At 39.4% G+C, this 15,428-nt stretch overlaps 3 protein-coding genes across 5 annotated transcripts; 2 read left to right on the forward strand and 1 right to left on the reverse strand.

The window, feature by feature from the left end:
* The first annotated feature begins 4 nt into the window (after positions 1 to 4).
* Positions 5 to 8,522, forward strand: LOC141798874 (intermediate filament protein ON3-like). Its single transcript, XM_074680782.1, has 11 exons — positions 5 to 20; positions 3,065 to 3,121; positions 5,439 to 5,704; positions 5,795 to 6,003; positions 6,121 to 6,181; positions 6,346 to 6,441; positions 6,558 to 6,722; positions 6,905 to 7,030; positions 7,265 to 7,485; positions 7,716 to 7,762; positions 7,874 to 8,522. Exons 3-11 carry the CDS (start codon positions 5,441 to 5,443, stop codon positions 7,954 to 7,956), a joined length of 1,272 nt encoding a protein of 423 aa, XP_074536883.1. The 5' UTR covers positions 5 to 20; positions 3,065 to 3,121; positions 5,439 to 5,440; the 3' UTR covers positions 7,957 to 8,522.
* Positions 718 to 7,325, reverse strand: LOC141798873 (deoxyribonuclease-1-like). Of its 2 annotated transcripts, XM_074680780.1 has the most exons (12): positions 7,253 to 7,325; positions 6,846 to 6,946; positions 6,527 to 6,706; positions 3,534 to 3,616; positions 3,189 to 3,277; positions 3,021 to 3,107; positions 2,822 to 2,934; positions 2,407 to 2,519; positions 2,082 to 2,239; positions 1,849 to 1,945; positions 1,631 to 1,754; positions 718 to 851 (listed from the first exon to the last, which is right to left on the reverse strand). In XM_074680780.1, exons 4-12 carry the CDS (start codon positions 3,612 to 3,614, stop codon positions 730 to 732), a joined length of 984 nt encoding a protein of 327 aa, XP_074536881.1. In that variant the 5' UTR covers positions 3,615 to 3,616; positions 6,527 to 6,706; positions 6,846 to 6,946; positions 7,253 to 7,325; the 3' UTR covers positions 718 to 729. The 2 variants fall into 2 exon arrangements, with proteins under 2 accessions (XP_074536881.1, XP_074536880.1); XM_074680779.1 differs by lacking the exons at positions 6,527 to 6,706; positions 6,846 to 6,946; positions 7,253 to 7,325 and having other exon boundaries at positions 3,534 to 5,121.
* A 1,098-nt stretch (positions 8,523 to 9,620) lies between the features above and the next one.
* LOC141798870 (NACHT, LRR and PYD domains-containing protein 12) lies at positions 9,621 to 15,353 on the forward strand. Of its 2 annotated transcripts, XM_074680775.1 has the most exons (9): positions 9,621 to 9,748; positions 9,909 to 11,505; positions 11,669 to 11,830; positions 11,921 to 12,094; positions 12,194 to 12,367; positions 12,511 to 12,684; positions 12,777 to 12,950; positions 13,050 to 13,217; positions 13,338 to 15,353. In XM_074680775.1, the coding sequence occupies exons 2-9, from the start codon at positions 9,920 to 9,922 to the stop codon at positions 13,405 to 13,407; spliced, it is 2,682 nt and encodes an 893-aa protein (XP_074536876.1). In that variant the 5' UTR covers positions 9,621 to 9,748; positions 9,909 to 9,919; the 3' UTR covers positions 13,408 to 15,353. The 2 variants fall into 2 exon arrangements, with proteins under 2 accessions (XP_074536876.1, XP_074536877.1); XM_074680776.1 differs by lacking the exon at positions 9,621 to 9,748 and having other exon boundaries at positions 9,783 to 11,505.
* The last annotated feature ends 75 nt before the right edge of the window (positions 15,354 to 15,428 follow it).

Below are 15,428 nucleotides of genomic sequence, written 5' to 3' on the forward strand. Positions count from 1 at the left end.
TCGTGTGTACTTCGTGTCCGGTAGGGAATACTGCTGACTGTCGTCGACGAAACAGCATAGACGTAAGGTTATCTACTGCAGCAAGACAATTATGTACCATTTACTTACTCCCAACGAGAATACATGTCAAAATGAATTTTGTGAATACGAAGAAATATCTTTAAGACACTAATCACAGCAATGTTACATTTATGGACTTGGTTTATGCGTAGCATCTCGCAATTGCGGCTGAAGTCTTAAAAGTCGGAGCCGACCTGAATGCGGCACATATTATCAACAGTGGTTTGAACGTGTTGAATCTTGAAGAGATGTTTTGTGAAAAACAGTGCGCTTTTATGCTTTTACCATGGAAGTCCTGTTTTCGCCACATTAAAAAATAGAAAGACTTGCCCTACAAAATAACAAATGCACATCTTTTATCATTATTTATTTATTAGGGCAAGTTTCCCTATTATTTTTTTCCTTCATAGTGGAAACACACTTTACAGGTCTCTAATTTTTAAGTGATATTTAAATGATTTAATCTGTTGCCCCCCTGATCAGTTTATGCGAGCAGAACTTGAAGTCAATCTAGATCCTACATCACTAACCACTACATCTATTCAGCTAATAAAAAGACAACATGCTGTGTTCAGTATCATTTATTCATTTTGAAAATAAATTCTAAATTATACAATTTATGACACAACAGAAATAAAACAAAAGGCAGGAGTGGTAGAGGCTTTTGGTTTATTCTTTCAGCTTGAGGACAGCAACCCGGTGTTTCAATAATGTGATCTGAAGGAGTAGTTTTTCTCGCTCCAACAGGAGGTTGTCCTTTTGCAGTTGCATCACATCAGTTTGCAACTTATCTGTAAGTAGAAATAAGAGTCAAAAAAGTTAAGAATACAACCACCCCTATGTTTATCTTTTTTTTTTTTTTTTTTTTTTTTACATTGTATTACATTGTATTGTTCTGTAGAAGACACAAGCACACACTAGCCATTAGCAATTGTGCAAGAACAATAACACAAAACAGCAGAATATCACTGAAATAGTTTTCTGATGCAATTTGTTTCTTTCAATAGTTGTATTTTGTTAGGGTAAGACTCAAATGATGATGCAGTACTTTTTTTCTTTTACAGGATGCAAGAGGTTTTCCCTGAAGACTGATCTTAAATTAAGCTATCGTGAAAAACATGCTTTTTTTTTGTAAATACAATTTCAGTTACTCACAGAGCCAAACTAGCAGAAAATAAAGGCCAACCTTGCCTTTGTAGCACACATTCAAGTGTTGGATCAATTTATTTATTTATTTTTGGTTCTTTAATTTCATAAAAACCTAATATATCATATTTTGTAGATACCAGCACAAATAAATTGGTGAATTGCAGGTATAAAGGTAAAACAAGTGCTTTCAAGCAAATAGGGCATAAGTAAAATCTTTAACATAAGCTGTGAAATCTAGTTTGAAGGAAGGGAACACTCCCAAATACCAAGCATTCCTCTAACTATTATTTACCCCTGTCATTCACAGAGAGAACACGTCCCTGTAACTGTCAAAAAAGCAGCTAGATCAGCTGATGTCTCAAATACTTCCTTTGATGTCTATCAGCAAACAAAGGGAACAAATTACAGCTTAGCTCGTTACCTGTGACAGCTCTGTGAACTGACGGTCGGTCATAATCATATATTTCATGGCTCCTTGTCATCCAGAATGGAGGAGTGCTGCGTAATTCTACCTCAACAGGGTAGTGGTCACTCACTCTCAGTGCCTGTGGGGGATGCATGTATATTAAAACAACAGTGAAAAACTTAATAAGTGGAGCAATGTGCACAAAGTTGTCAATTCTCAAGAGGGAGACCTACCATTGCTTCTGTCATGGTAAACTCTTTGTGGAAGTTGAATGGTTTGGCTGAGTTTGGCACAATAGCTGCCAGCATATCATCTCCATACACAACAATCCTATGATAAATTACAGATTAAACTCCAATCAAAAAACAATGTTTTTAAATGATCCCGCCAGGAAATGACCTAAAAACCAATGGTTTGACCATTTTAAGTGATTATAAATGATGAGAACTTATTTATGTGCACATGCCGGTCATAAGTGTGGTCATTTGATGTGACTGCTGTTGTGTCCACGTCATCATCTATCAGCCAATGGAAATTTTTGTCGCTGCGAATACGTATGTCCTTCATTTCCTTGCGGGTGACATACGAACCATCAGCATTGAAATCCCCAAGGATCATTACATTCTAGAGGAAATCATACATGGACATCTTTTAGTCAAGCAAAACCAGTGAAGTGCTTTTAAATATAGACATCTCTGTTCAATAATGATTCATAAGTAAGACACTTATACTGTACTTTATTTGAGATGTGGTTACTAGGCATCACTTTCAGGTTAAACCATGCAACTCACGTCAGTTTTCCACTTGTTTTTAACCACAAGGAAAACCTCGTAAAGCTCGTCCAGCTCTTTTCTTGAGTCCCATGGTGTGGTGCGAACCGGAATAAGCACTATGTCCTGCAGGACTGGAACCAAAAAGAGTCAGATAAGCTACAAACCTGGTCTTTGTTGTATATTTAGAAAGGTGTAGATTCACAAAGCAGACACAGACTGACTCAACTTGATAAACCTGCCCTGAGCTCTTTTGTACCACCTGTCATTCCAAGTTAGATTCATTCATCTCCAGAAAGCAAACAGCTCCAGACATGACTCACAAATACCACAGACATCGGTGACATAACATCTACAGCAACTAACTTACAATTGAATCAAAACAAATTCATGTCCTTAAACTTTATTTAAGTTTCAGTTTGGTTTAGATACTGACCTGTGTTGCGTGGTTTGAAATGGAGAATATAAGGCTCCCTTGAGAAAGCATCTGCGTCATTCTCCTGATTGTCCTCATACTGATAGCAGTCAATCAGATCAACCACATCATCCCTTCAAGTAAGACAAAAATCTTTTAAGTGAATGTCTAAAAATAAAAATCAAAGCCATCAAAGTCAGACGATAAGAATCGATCTCACCTGTACAGAAACAAAAACTGTTCTTTGTATCTGTTTCTGCCAAGGCGGGTGCTGAGCTGCAGAGCGTAGTGATGGCTGGTGTTGACTCTGAGACAGCACAGGTCAGTATAAAGTAAGCATGCATAAATAAATATTTTTCAGATTTTTCTATTCTCAAGTGGTTCTGACCTGTTCAGCTCTTTTAAGAAGAGTTTCACTGAGTCCCCACTCACATCCACAACCTCCAGGATCAGTATGATGTCATATCGTGACACAATCTACAGACAAAACAGGAAATAAAGGAGACATTTCAAACAACTATAATCACAGAGGGAAGAATATTTTTTTCAGTTGTTCTTTGTTAGACATTTCATCTCAGCTACCTCATAAAAAATCATATCAGTTGCATAAGCAGTGCACTATCAAAGAGTATAATTTCAACATTATTTGTCTTAAATGTATGATTCCTTTGCAGAACACAACCAACTCATGTTGTTTCTGTGCACAAAAACATGTCAGTGAAAGGTTTTTTACCTTCACTAAAGCTGACAGGACATCCTGATCAGAGACTTTCGCCAGCCCAAACCTTTGAACGTTGAACGAGGCGATTTTCATCTCTTACAAGGGGAACAAGGAAACATCAAAAAGTGGAAATATTTACGCTTTGCTCAAAAAAAAGTCTCAAAACACAGAATAACAGCTTTGCCTACCTTCAACATGAACTGGATTTTGTGTAGACAGTACAGCTCTTCTGGCTCACAGTCTTAACAAAGCTCCAGAATAAACCTTCAACAGGTTGTACAGGTGATATATTTCCATGTAGTTGTTTTCTTAAGAGGATGATTGCATAATGAGTGTCAAAGCCAAGACTGTTTGACACCAATAGGACAGCCCAGATTCTTGTGCACAACCAGCTCTCGCTATCAGTGATTAACGACAATATTAAACTGCCATAATGATCCTAACTCTATGACTCATTCTACTGAAATATGTGGTTACAGCTACTACTGAAGGCTATTTTTGACTAATGTTAAAATACATTCCTTTTCACTCACTTTTACTAAAATAAAGTCATCCTCAGTCATTTAGTTTACCTATTTATTTTTGTACAGTTTACTGACAGAAAACTGTTATTTTTCGTCTCACTTTTACAGTTAACTTTTAAACTCTGTGTTTAAAATCTTTTTAACTTTTTGCCTGAACAAAAAGATGTCCATTATCATCATAGCAAAGGAAAAATCCATTTTGTCACCACATATCTGTAAAAACCTCATTCATGCCTTCATCTCCTTCTGTCTTGACAATTCCCTATACAGACATCTTTGCCAAAAATGAATCCACCATCTACAAACACCATAAAATGCAGCAGCTTGTCTTTTAACAAATACCAAATGCATCCACACCCCTCCAGTTTTAGCTGCCGGTTGCTTTTTAGGGTCGATTTTAAGATTCTTTAAGGCCTAATAAGGACTTGCGCTTCATTATATTTCCGAGTTTTATCCCTGTATAAACCTGCATACAGTCTGAGATCCTCTGGCAGTCCCAAAGTCTAGATTCATGAGAGCCTGAGGAGATTGTACTTACACAACCAGTCCTCTGTTTTATTTCACTAAAATCTTTTTATTTGCAAATTTATTTTATATCATCTCATTTTACTTTTTATTTTAATTTATTTGTCTGCTTTTATATACACTAATGGATCTTTTTTACTGCTTGGCTGCTTCTCTTGTTTGTTTTTACTGTTTGCTGCTCTTTTGAACCTGTTTTACTGCTTATTGTGAAGCACTTTGTTACTTGTATTTAAAAGTGCCATACAAATAAAGTTCCATTTTTATTTAATTATTTATTATTATTTATTGTAAAACACAATGTCTCTGACAACTCATTAACTAATGGTTGATCCCAGCACTACCTTTCCTTTCAACTCTTGCAGTTCTACTCGGCAGTTATTTTGTTTTTTTACCACCTTTTGTTATCTGCTTTTTTGCAGCTCCTGCAGCTATATTCTGAACGACACCATCATCCAATCAGGTGTAAAGCCAATTAGTGCATCCAGTGTGATTCGCTCATGCTTTTTAGCTCATCCTTGGTACAGATTTTGACCTTCTGATGACTATTTTACTAGCTTTGCATCCTTTCAAACTAAAGCCGACAGGACAGCAATGCATTGCAGGTTAACACCTGCAATGCATTGCTCAAATTCTTCCCACCTGAAGCTGAGCAAAATTCTCGCAGAACAACAGAAACCATGCAACTTTCACAGTGGGGGTAGGTGGGAGACAGGAGGCATGTGTCGGACTGGTTAACCCACATTGAAGAGCCACATATCTCCTCTATCATGCCACACCCAGAGCAGCCTGTAAAATAGCCTTGGAAAAGATAAGAGATGCACATTAGAGCTCAAACACCACCTGAACTCTCTTCCATCCTCTCCAGCAGCCATGAGTCTGAGGAGCAAACGCAGCACCCACTCAGGACCACGTAGGTCATCCGGGGGCTTCAGCAGCATGTCCATGGGAGCCTACACCATCCCAAAGATGAGCAACGGATTCAACCAGGCTGCCCCGATCACAGCCGTGACCATCAACAAGAGCCTGCTCACCCCACTCAACATCGACATTGACCCCACTGTCCATGCTGTTCGCAGCCAGGAGAAGGAACAGATCAAGAGCCTCAACAACCGCTTTGCCTCATTCATTGATAAGGTAGGAGGAATGGTTTCTTAAACTCTGTTATATTATTTCCTCTAACTTAAAGGCAGGACAAACCAGTAAGGATTTCTGTTTGTGCCTTAGGTGAGATTCCTTGAACAGCAAAACAAAATGCTTGAAACCAAATGGAAGCTGCTGCAGGGACAGACCGCAGCCACTTCTGATGTTGAGCCTATGCTGAAGTCCTACATCACCGGCCTCCAGAAACACCTCGAGTTCCTCAAGAATGACAAACAGAGACTGGACATGGAGAACAACGTCATGCACAAAAATGTGGACGACTACAAGACCAAGTAAGAGAATCACTGGGACTAACTACAGAACTAGAGCAGACATTCAAACATATGAAGATGAAGTGATAAGAACTGATAAGATGTGCAGTAGTAATGTGATGATGTGGGTTGTTTCAGGTATGAGTCAGAGATCAGCAAGAGGACCGATGGAGAGAATGAGTTTGTGCTGCTTAAAAAGGTGCAGTATGCCGTCTTGATGATTATGATAAATGCTTGCTTTGTGAATTTGTATAGTACAGATTTCTGTAGCAACACATTCAATTATTTCACATTTGCAATTTTGTGGAGATTTCTGCAACCATTGTTTTTCGAATGACCTTTTTCTCCCTTTACCATCTGTAGGATGTGGATGCAGGTTACCTTTCTAGGGTGGATCTAGAGGATAAGGTGTCTTTTATCAGTGACGAATTCAACTTCCTCAAGTCTCTGTATGATGCAGTACGTGACCCGTCACTCAACATCTTATTATAACTCTGTTATATAAGAAGAAATGAAATAACAATGAGTGGATTTTTCTTCATACTTTGGCTGCATGTGTTGTTTAATACAAACAGGAGCTACGTGAGCTGCAGGAGAGCCTGAAGGAGACCTCTGTGGTGGTGCAGATGGACAACTCCCGTGGCCTCAACATGGATCAGATTGTGGCTGATGTTAAGGCTCAGTATGAAGACATTGCCGCCCGCAGCCGTGAGGAAGCAGAAAGCTGGCACAAAACCAAGGTAAAGAACTAAATCAAACAATGTGAATGTTGTGAAATGGATTGCTGTGTAAGTTCTCAGATAGCCATAGTAGAAAAATTTCACAAACAAACTAGAATACCTGGACTTTTGAGTGAAACCAACCTTGTCAAACCTGATAACTTATCTCTCATGTTTCCTCCTCTGTTTTCTGACTGCACCAGTTTGACCAGATGACAGCTGAGGCCGACCAGTATAGCACTGAGCTGCGTAGCACAAAGGGGGAAATATCTGAGCTCAACAGGATGATCAGCCGCCTGCAGAACGAGATCAATGCTGCAAAGGCACAGGTCAGCAGAAGGTTTAAAGACTGCCTGATGTATTGAATGTCTGAGGTTTATGCTTAATGCATGTATTTATGCAGTCTTCACTTAATCCTGAAGACCTGTTAGAGACAGATGTGTTTAAAAATGAAAATGCCAAACAATCTATTTAATATTTTCATACACCTCCGGTTAGAAATCTCTAATTCTCTATTTGGAGTATTTGAGCTTACACAATCCACTCTGCACCTTTTTTTATAGCGCGAAAACCTTGAAGATCAGGTAGCTGAATCAGAGCGCCGTGGGGAGGAGGCTGTGCAGGATGCAAAGGCTCGCATCAGGGACCTGGAGAAGGCTCTGCTGAGAGCCAAGCAGGACATGGCTCGGCAACTCAGAGAGTACCAGGAGCTCATGAATGTCAAACTGGCCCTGGACATCGAGATCTCTACCTACAGGACACTGCTGGAAGGAGAGGAGGAGAGGTGAGTAGCAGTACATCAAAGTTTTCATGACATAACTCAGTGTTTTTCTATATTACTACCTTTGTTTCGCCTTCATCAGCTCTAACTGTATTAAGCACAATACTGCCCCCTGTAGGTCTCAAACAGTCATTGTTCAAAACTGCATTGTTCTGAGTTATTTTTTAACATGTTTACCTTTTCAGTAAATCTTGAGCTTCTCTAATGTGTATTTCTAACTTTGTCACTGACAGACTTGGAAATGACTCCATTCTCAACATCCATACAGTTCCCACAAAAGGTAACTGGTTTTTATTAAGATTAAAAAAAAGACATAACAACTTATCTTAATATTCCCAACAGCACAGTGCGTAAACTTAAAAATATATGTTTCTGCTTTCTTTCACCTTAGTGACCCCAGTTTACAACCAGCAGCAGCGAAAGCCAAGCGCAGTCCTCATCAAGACGGTGGAAACTTTTGATAGCACATACTAAATAGTAAACAAAATTACAGTGAAGCACGCCAACTTGCTGGATCACCACGGACATATTTCTCAAATGTTCGCATCAACCACTCTCTAAAGCCCAGTCGCCTTATTGAGCCAAATGTGTTCATCATCTTGGCATTTCTATTCCTCTTATTTTGAATGCCACATCACTCAGTTTCTGTGTTTGAATAAAGAAACATAAAAAATGTGTTCTTTTTAATAGGCAATGATAGAGATTGAAAGGGCCTAAAGTATGTCTTTTCACGTTCAGTGTAACACTTGCCAAACTGTACTACTTGCTTTTGATTAGTGTCAGTTAAATCTAACCAAATTATGTTACTTCCTTTTGGTAGAAGCCTTAAAGGCGTGCATGTTTTTTTTAACTGGTAGTGTAAACTTGAGAAGACTGACAAGAAACTTTGGGGCAGTTGTAAATTGCTCATTATTTTTATGACTTAGATTGTTTGGGTACAACTTCAAGTTTTTAGTCCAAATATGCAAAAGGTAACAACTTAACCTTAATACAAGTGGTTTCCAAAAATGTAAATTTAATGACAAAATCTGAAGATAATGCAGCTCAAGTTTTGCTGGGGACAAGCATATTTTACAGATTGGTCAAATAAAATAAGGATTTTAACAAAGAACAGAACTTCTTTCAGTGGTCATTCCTAAATTAAACTGAAGTTGTTGGTTTGAAATGTGTATCTCATTGTAACAAAGAAGTTATTAACTATTAAAGACACCCTGATGCATTGAGATGACCAACCTCACCACTGGGATGTTTGTCACACACGTTGTGGTTGTTTGTCATAATGCTATTCTAATGGGAAAAACATTTAAGTAAGAAAAAACAAGAAGGCAGAAATAAATTTGACCATTTCATTACGCTGACAAGTTGACAACACAAAATGAGCAAGGAACATGAAAAGGAAAAACACTGTTAGACCAAATTATTGTATCTAATGTATAAATACGTGACAACTAACCTCAATGGAATTTCTTGCTAGCATTAAGTCTAACAACCATGACAACTAGTCAGTTAGCAGATATAAAGCTAACTATAGCTTTCCCCTCATACTTGTCAAGAGTAACAGTTGTGTTTTCATAAACCCATTATGTAAAAGCCTAATGGGGAAAATATACAGGAGCTAAATGTTTAAAAATATAGAAAAAAATAACAAAAAGTTATCTCACCTTTAGTTCATCTGTCTTACTCCAGGGAAGACTTTAGATGTTAGCTCTAATCCCATTTTAGTAAATTTCCATACCAGTTTCTGAGACAGTGCCCTCTGGTGGCAAGATGTAACTGCTGTGACAACCAATCCCATTATCCCCTACTCCTTAATGAACATATCACAGTTAGTCATCCAGTTAAAGAGATTTTTGGATCCTTAAAGGTTTTTTTTTTTGCCATTGCCCTGGGGCAAATTATGTTCATTTCTGGTCAAATGTCCTAAATGTCGTTCCCAGGCTTGTTGTTTTGCAGTCTCTGTCAGTTTTTCCGAGTCGTTTTTTAATCTGGGAACATACCAGAAAGACAAATTCGAATCGGCTCTCCTGTAGTTTTTCCGCCACTCGCCTGTAAGGCAAAATGGAGGGCATAACAACAACAAACAGTGCTAGAGGAGTGCCGTTGCTGGTACGTCCGGGCATGTCCCTTCCTCTTGGTGCTGTAAACCTGTGGTTTCAACGGTTTTATACATTTTATGGGTGTAACTCTTACTATTACAGTACAAATCCTCGTCGTGCAGACGTTGGTCATTTTTGCCTGTTCCTGTCGGATAGCTTGTAACCAGAAGGTAACTACTTTTCCACTTCAGGGTCTTTAGAGCATAAGGTTTTATAGTTCAGGTTGTTTAATATAACAATATAAATCTTTAATGATGACAAGTAGACTATTACGCTGGCATAAATAACTGTGCGGACATTTGATTGTGTCATATTTGATATTTTCTACAGTGAGCTATACAATGGACAAAGACGCCGTGTTGCTTCATATTCTGAAATCAAAGGGCACGTCAACGCTCCTTGGTGGAGAACTGCCACTAAGTGTGATTAACAGTAATAAGTATATTTCCCAGACTTCTAAAGTTCAGGCTACAGAAGGAAATGCGGAAGAAAACTCGCCTGCCCTCCTCGACAGTGCTATTCTCACTGCTCTGAGTGGTGACTTCAAACCTGTGGTGCTTGTTGGTCCTGAAGGATCTGGTAAAACCACTACACTGTACAAGCTAGTATTGGACTGGGCAAAGGGGCTACACCTGCAAAACTTTCAGTATGTTTTCCACTTCCGGTTTAGGGAGTTAAAGCATGCTGACAATAAACTTTCCCTGGAGACGTTATTGTTGAACCATCATGGTCTCATCCAGGCTGGGTTATTACCCTCAGTCCTGCAGAATCCCAAAGAAGTGTTGTTTGTGTTTGATGATCTGGATCATTGCGAAGGGAGCCTTGACCCTTCCACTCAAACGCTCTGCTCAAGCCCCTGCCAGACAGTCTCCCTCCCTTGCTTGGTGGCCAGCTTGCTGCATGGATCACTGATGAAAGGAGCTGCTTTTGTGGTGGCGACTAAACAGACAGAAAGTCTGACGCTTCTGGGTGATACTCATGTGAAAATATTGGGGTTTCTAAAGCCACAAAGGGAGGCCTACTTTAAAGGGTTCTTCACTGACCCAGGTGCAGCCAATGAAGCACTGCAGCATATGGAAAAGACTCTGGGCTTCTATGATATCTCCACCTCCCCGAAATTTTGTTGGACAGTGTGTTCCATTTACAAATCTCTGATGGATGCTGCAGCAAAACTTCCTGAGACAATATCTCAGCTGTGTGCAGACATCTTAGTTCATCTAATCCAGATGCTGTCGCTGAGTAAGGATCTGAATAGAGAGCTGGTGTTAGCCCTTGGAAGGATGGCATCTCATTGCCTCATCAAGCAGCATTCAAGCTGTGACAAAGAAGAAACAGATGCCTTTGGTTTTCAGCATCTCCCTACATCACTTGGTGCTTTTTTGAAGGCAGACCTAGAGCATACAAGTAGACCGTTCTTCTCCTTCCACTCCCAGGTGATGCAGGAGTTCTTGTTGGCTGTGTCCTTCTTTTTAGATAAGTCAGCATCTGAGGGTGCAGAGAAGATGTTAGAAAAACACACAGGTGTGAAGTTTCTAGACGGCTTCCTGTCAGCACTCTCCGAGCCGACTCAGCGCCGACCTCTGGAAACCCTGCTCGGAAACTTCAACTCGAATCAGATCACAGATTTCAGGACATGGTTTAAAAGCAACTCAGAGGTGACACTGAAGGGATTCTACAAGGAGAGGCACCACCGCTACTTTCGTCTGCTCCATCAAGCTCAAAATGAGAGCTTGGTGAAAGAGATTGTCACCCCTTCAGCGAGATTAGGCATCAGCTATGGAGACTTGAGCCTCCAGGAGTGTGTGGCTCTTAATTATGTTGTGATGTGCCTGGGTGAGATGGAGCTGTTGAATCTTTACAACTCAAGTGTGACAGAGGAGCAAGCAGAAAGGCTGGCTCCAAGTATGAGCATATCACAGAAAATAAAGTAAGTCACAGAAACACAATACTAAAAGTTATTTACTTCAGGTTTAATTGCTTTTTTACTCTATAAAGAAGTATAAACTGACTATTTTTGTCTTCTTCAATCAGTCATATCATGTTTAAGTTGTTAAAAATAATTTATGATATTTCTCTGCTGTATCCATTAGCTTGAAGAGCTGCAGTCTGAGTGCTGGGGCAATTTCTCATCTGGCTTCAGCTCTCAGCAAAGGACACGCCAAGGAGCTGGACCTCTCTGACAGCCGTCTTGGAAATGAAAAGTTGAAAATCCTCTGCACTGGACTCAAAGACAGCAAACTGCACAGTTTAGAGTAAGATCATTTCTGATGGTAAAGCACATTCTGAAGAAAAAATGCTCACTTTAGCTAAACTCTTGATCTGTTCCCTTTTTTGTGACCTAGTCTTGTAGGATGCACACTGACAGAGGCATGTTGTGAAGATCTGGCATCTACCCTGATCTTGGGCACCCCCCGGTTGTATGTGTTAGACCTCAGGGGCAATAAGATTGGGGATCAGGGCTTAGTGACTTTGTGCAAAGCCCTGCAGAGTCCTCTCTGCAAACTACAGGAGCTGCTGTATGTGCCTTGAATAGCGTTTAATCTAAAGCAATTTTCTTCATTAATGCATTTAGATTTTGCTCTCTGGTTTTAAAGAAATATCCTTTTTTTTCTTAGGGTTCACAGCACTGAACTAACTGCGGCATCCATGGAAGCTTTATCAGCAGCTTTTTGTTCTGGCCATTCAGAGATGAGAAAGGTGGACTTGACTTGGAACACGATTGGCGACACTGGAGTTGAGGTCTTGTGTAAGGCTGTGCAACACCCACTGAGCAAACTGCAGTGCCTCAAGTAAGTATGCAACCAATGCATTCATGTTTCCTGTCTGAAAAAGGGTTGAGAGCATGTAGAAGTTGCAGTGTTTGATAATCCGTAGAGTCCTGAAAGTGAACGATAAACTTCATCCTCAATTTTACTTTTGATTTATCTTGTAGGTTCTCTGATTGTGAGCTGACAGATGCTTGCTGCCCTCTGTTAATGGAGGCGATCATGTCAGAGCACTGCTCTTTGTCTGAGCTGGATTTATCAGTAAATGAGCTAGGCCAGGAGGGGGCGCTACTGCTCTGCCAGGCTCTCAGTCAACCTGACTGTCCAGTTACAAATCTCGGGTAGAGTCACATGTTCTGTCTAAGCACCACCTTTAACAAATATTTGCCAACATTCAGGGACTTGACTTGTGCATGTCTGCTCCTTCTTACAGCTTGAATCGGTGCGAGTTAACAGAGGAGGTCTTCAGAGAACTGGGCTCAGTGCTAAAAAGTGGGACTTCAAAACTCAAGTCTCTGTTAGTTGGTCTCAATAAAGTGGGAGACAAAGGAGTTAAACATCTGTGGGATGCTGTTGCACATCCAAACTGTCTGTTGGAAGAACTGGAGTGAGTTGACCCAGAAACTAAGTCTTCTCAAACTACATTTACTGCAAGGCATTGCAGTGCCCATTCATTTCAACTCTGTTTACTCCTCTTCAATGGCAGTGTTGAGATGACCAATCTAACCGACGCCTGTGTTGACGACTTGTGTGCTGCTGTGAGAGCCAGTCCGACTTTGAAGACCCTGGTGCTGAGTAACAACATGCTGACTGATGCATCTGTGCCGGCTCTCGTCCAGGTCATGCAGGACAACACAAACATGGGGGAGATGAAGTAAGCTCAAGTTCCCTTATGTTGACATCTGACTATGTAATGAGCAGCTTTTCTTTACACAGAGATTATAAGCAACAGCAAACAGGATGAGAAACTAACTACTGCTTTTGTCTCTTTCAGCCTGAAGTACAACGACTTCAGTGAAGATGTTTTTGATATGCTGGAAGAGTGTGATAGAATAAGATACTGAAGAAGCTGTACTGTACAGCTGAAGCATAAATCAATATTTTGACCAAAGGAAAAAAAAAAGTTAAGCCCCAGTGGCTCTCCGGACAGCTTAAGTGTTGATCAGTTCTAGAAAATATTAATTATGATAAAAGTACGAAGCCACCGAAAAACCAAACAAAAAACCCTTACAAATGTCAAAACAAAAATCATTTTGTTGCACTTATGGTCATTTGCACATCAAATTTTTGACAATTTTTAAAGATGCATTCTTCTGTTGGAAACTGATAAAGGAATTTTTACCATGTGACATAAAGGAAACTAAATGTTGACACTCATTTTGTTTACAGACTTAAAACTGAGATATTCTGGTAGAGTTTGGTCCACCAATAACAAGGTTTTTATGAGTGGTTACTTTAGGTGTTCGCTCAGTATTAACACAAATGGTATGTATTAGTATGTATATGGTACATATGGTATGGTAATACTGATATTGCTCTTGCATGCCTTGAACATATGAAGGAAGTCCCTTCCTCAAACATTTCTCATCTTAAATTCTTAAAAATTCTATTCTATTTTCTTTCTTTTTCTTCCATCTAGTGCTATTATAAAAAAGTAATGGCGTCTCGTCTCTCGTTTATGAAGACGATAACTAAATATACCTCCCACTGAAACGTAACATCCTTAACTCTCTTGACCCACTGTTGAAGTGTCTGAATGGCTTTAAACATTTTAGATTTTCATGACATAAAACCAAAGGTATCATTTTTTCATCCTGCCTCTCATGCCCCACTAAACCTGGGCTACCTTGATCATTATGTTAAACCCACAGTAACCAATCTATCTGGTTCAAAGCTTGCCTAAAATGCTGTATGCACTGGCTTTCCTGGGTGCTGCATAAGAGTTTGTTTCTATTATCCTATTGTTCTTTGCTTTTCTCGTTTTGATTGGCTGGTGGTCATTTATGTCACTACTGTAAAGCACTTTGGTTAACTCTGTTGTTTTGAAATGTGCTCTATATCTAAAGTTGGTTTAGATTAAAAGCCTCAGAGAGGTGAATATTTTTTGTAGACAGTCAACTTGAAGACTCAAAAGGTTTTTTTTATGATTTGCCAGGGACATTCTTTGAAATCCAAAGAACGCTGCGGTATTTAGTGCATACCACTCTATCTGTGCCTAACCTCTTTAGTGTGCAATATACCATTAAATGTAATTTATATTCAATTCAATATATTTGCAGTGAAACAGCACACAGACTGCTAAGTTATCTTCAAATTGATTTCCATGTGTTGCAATTAAATGTGTAAATGGTTATTTGTTCACTCAATTGTTTTACGGTTTGTGTCCTTGCCCTCGCTGCAGGCTCAGTAGATGCTTCATCTTCACTGTGCAGGGGATTGTGGGTCAGGATAGCCAAAATAAGCACACTGACTCGCACACAGCAAAATGTGACGCCATGAAGTAGGACATCCTGATATTTTTGTCCTAACTGATTTGCAAACATGTTTTAGGACAAACTGAATATTCTGATATATGGGTAAAACATGACGTATAGATTTTAAACACTCCCTGAAATTCAAGAGCCTCATCAGCAAGACAGAAATAATACTGATATTACCTCTAAGTTAAGTAGAGGTACAAAAAAATCAAGTGTTGGCAAGACTGATGTAGACATATTTGTCTTAAGGAGACTTAATCATTGTAATGGTTGACAGGTATCAGACAAGCTGCAGCAGATTCTTGTTCTCATGAAAGCCTTTAGACTGATGCTGCACAGTTTGCATGATTAACCCCAGGAACACCCGACATCAGACCAAACCTGTGCTGTTATTCAAGGCTTTTATTTTTTGCTACATGGGTTGCTTTTTTTAAGATTCTTGCACTACTTTAAATGATATCTAAATCAAATATGAATCAATTAACTTTTTCCTGTTTCCTTTTGAATGCTTTGTATTATGTGAGGCACTTTAAACTGCTTTTGATTCCAAAAAAGTTTTATATGAATATACTTGTGTTGCAATCCTTGTTACACTGTTGTTTTCTGAA

This window comes from Halichoeres trimaculatus, unplaced genomic scaffold, assembly GCF_033239565.1.
Source record: "Halichoeres trimaculatus isolate MK-OKI-2021-1 unplaced genomic scaffold, fHalTri1.1 fHalTri1_scaffold_11, whole genome shotgun sequence".
NCBI lineage: Eukaryota > Metazoa > Chordata > Actinopteri > Labriformes > Labridae > Halichoeres > Halichoeres trimaculatus.

Excerpts from the sequence above, each read along its gene's own strand:
- LOC141798874 (XM_074680782.1), top strand. The coding sequence starts at position 5,441 with ATGAGTCTGAGGAGCAAACGCAGCACCCACTCAGGACCACGTAGGTCA. Across the intron at positions 6,723-6,904 it reads AAAGCTGGCACAAAACCAAG|TTTGACCAGATGACAGCTGA; the intron begins GTAAAGAACTAA and ends TGACTGCACCAG. Across the intron at positions 7,031-7,264 it reads TCAATGCTGCAAAGGCACAG|CGCGAAAACCTTGAAGATCA; the intron begins GTCAGCAGAAGG and ends CTTTTTTTATAG.
- LOC141798873 (XM_074680780.1), bottom strand. The coding sequence starts at position 3,614 with ATGAAAATCGCCTCGTTCAACGTTCAAAGGTTTGGGCTGGCGAAAGTC. Across the intron at positions 3,278-3,533 it reads TCCTGTCAGCTTTAGTGAAG|ATTGTGTCACGATATGACAT; the intron begins GTAAAAAACCTT and ends TTTTGTCTGTAG. Across the intron at positions 2,240-2,406 it reads AAAACAAGTGGAAAACTGAC|AATGTAATGATCCTTGGGGA; the intron begins GTGAGTTGCATG and ends GATTTCCTCTAG.
- LOC141798870 (XM_074680775.1), top strand. The coding sequence starts at position 9,920 with ATGGACAAAGACGCCGTGTTGCTTCATATTCTGAAATCAAAGGGCACG. Across the intron at positions 12,095-12,193 it reads TGCAAACTACAGGAGCTGCT|GGTTCACAGCACTGAACTAA; the intron begins GTATGTGCCTTG and ends TTTTTTTCTTAG. Across the intron at positions 12,368-12,510 it reads AGCAAACTGCAGTGCCTCAA|GTTCTCTGATTGTGAGCTGA; the intron begins GTAAGTATGCAA and ends TTTATCTTGTAG.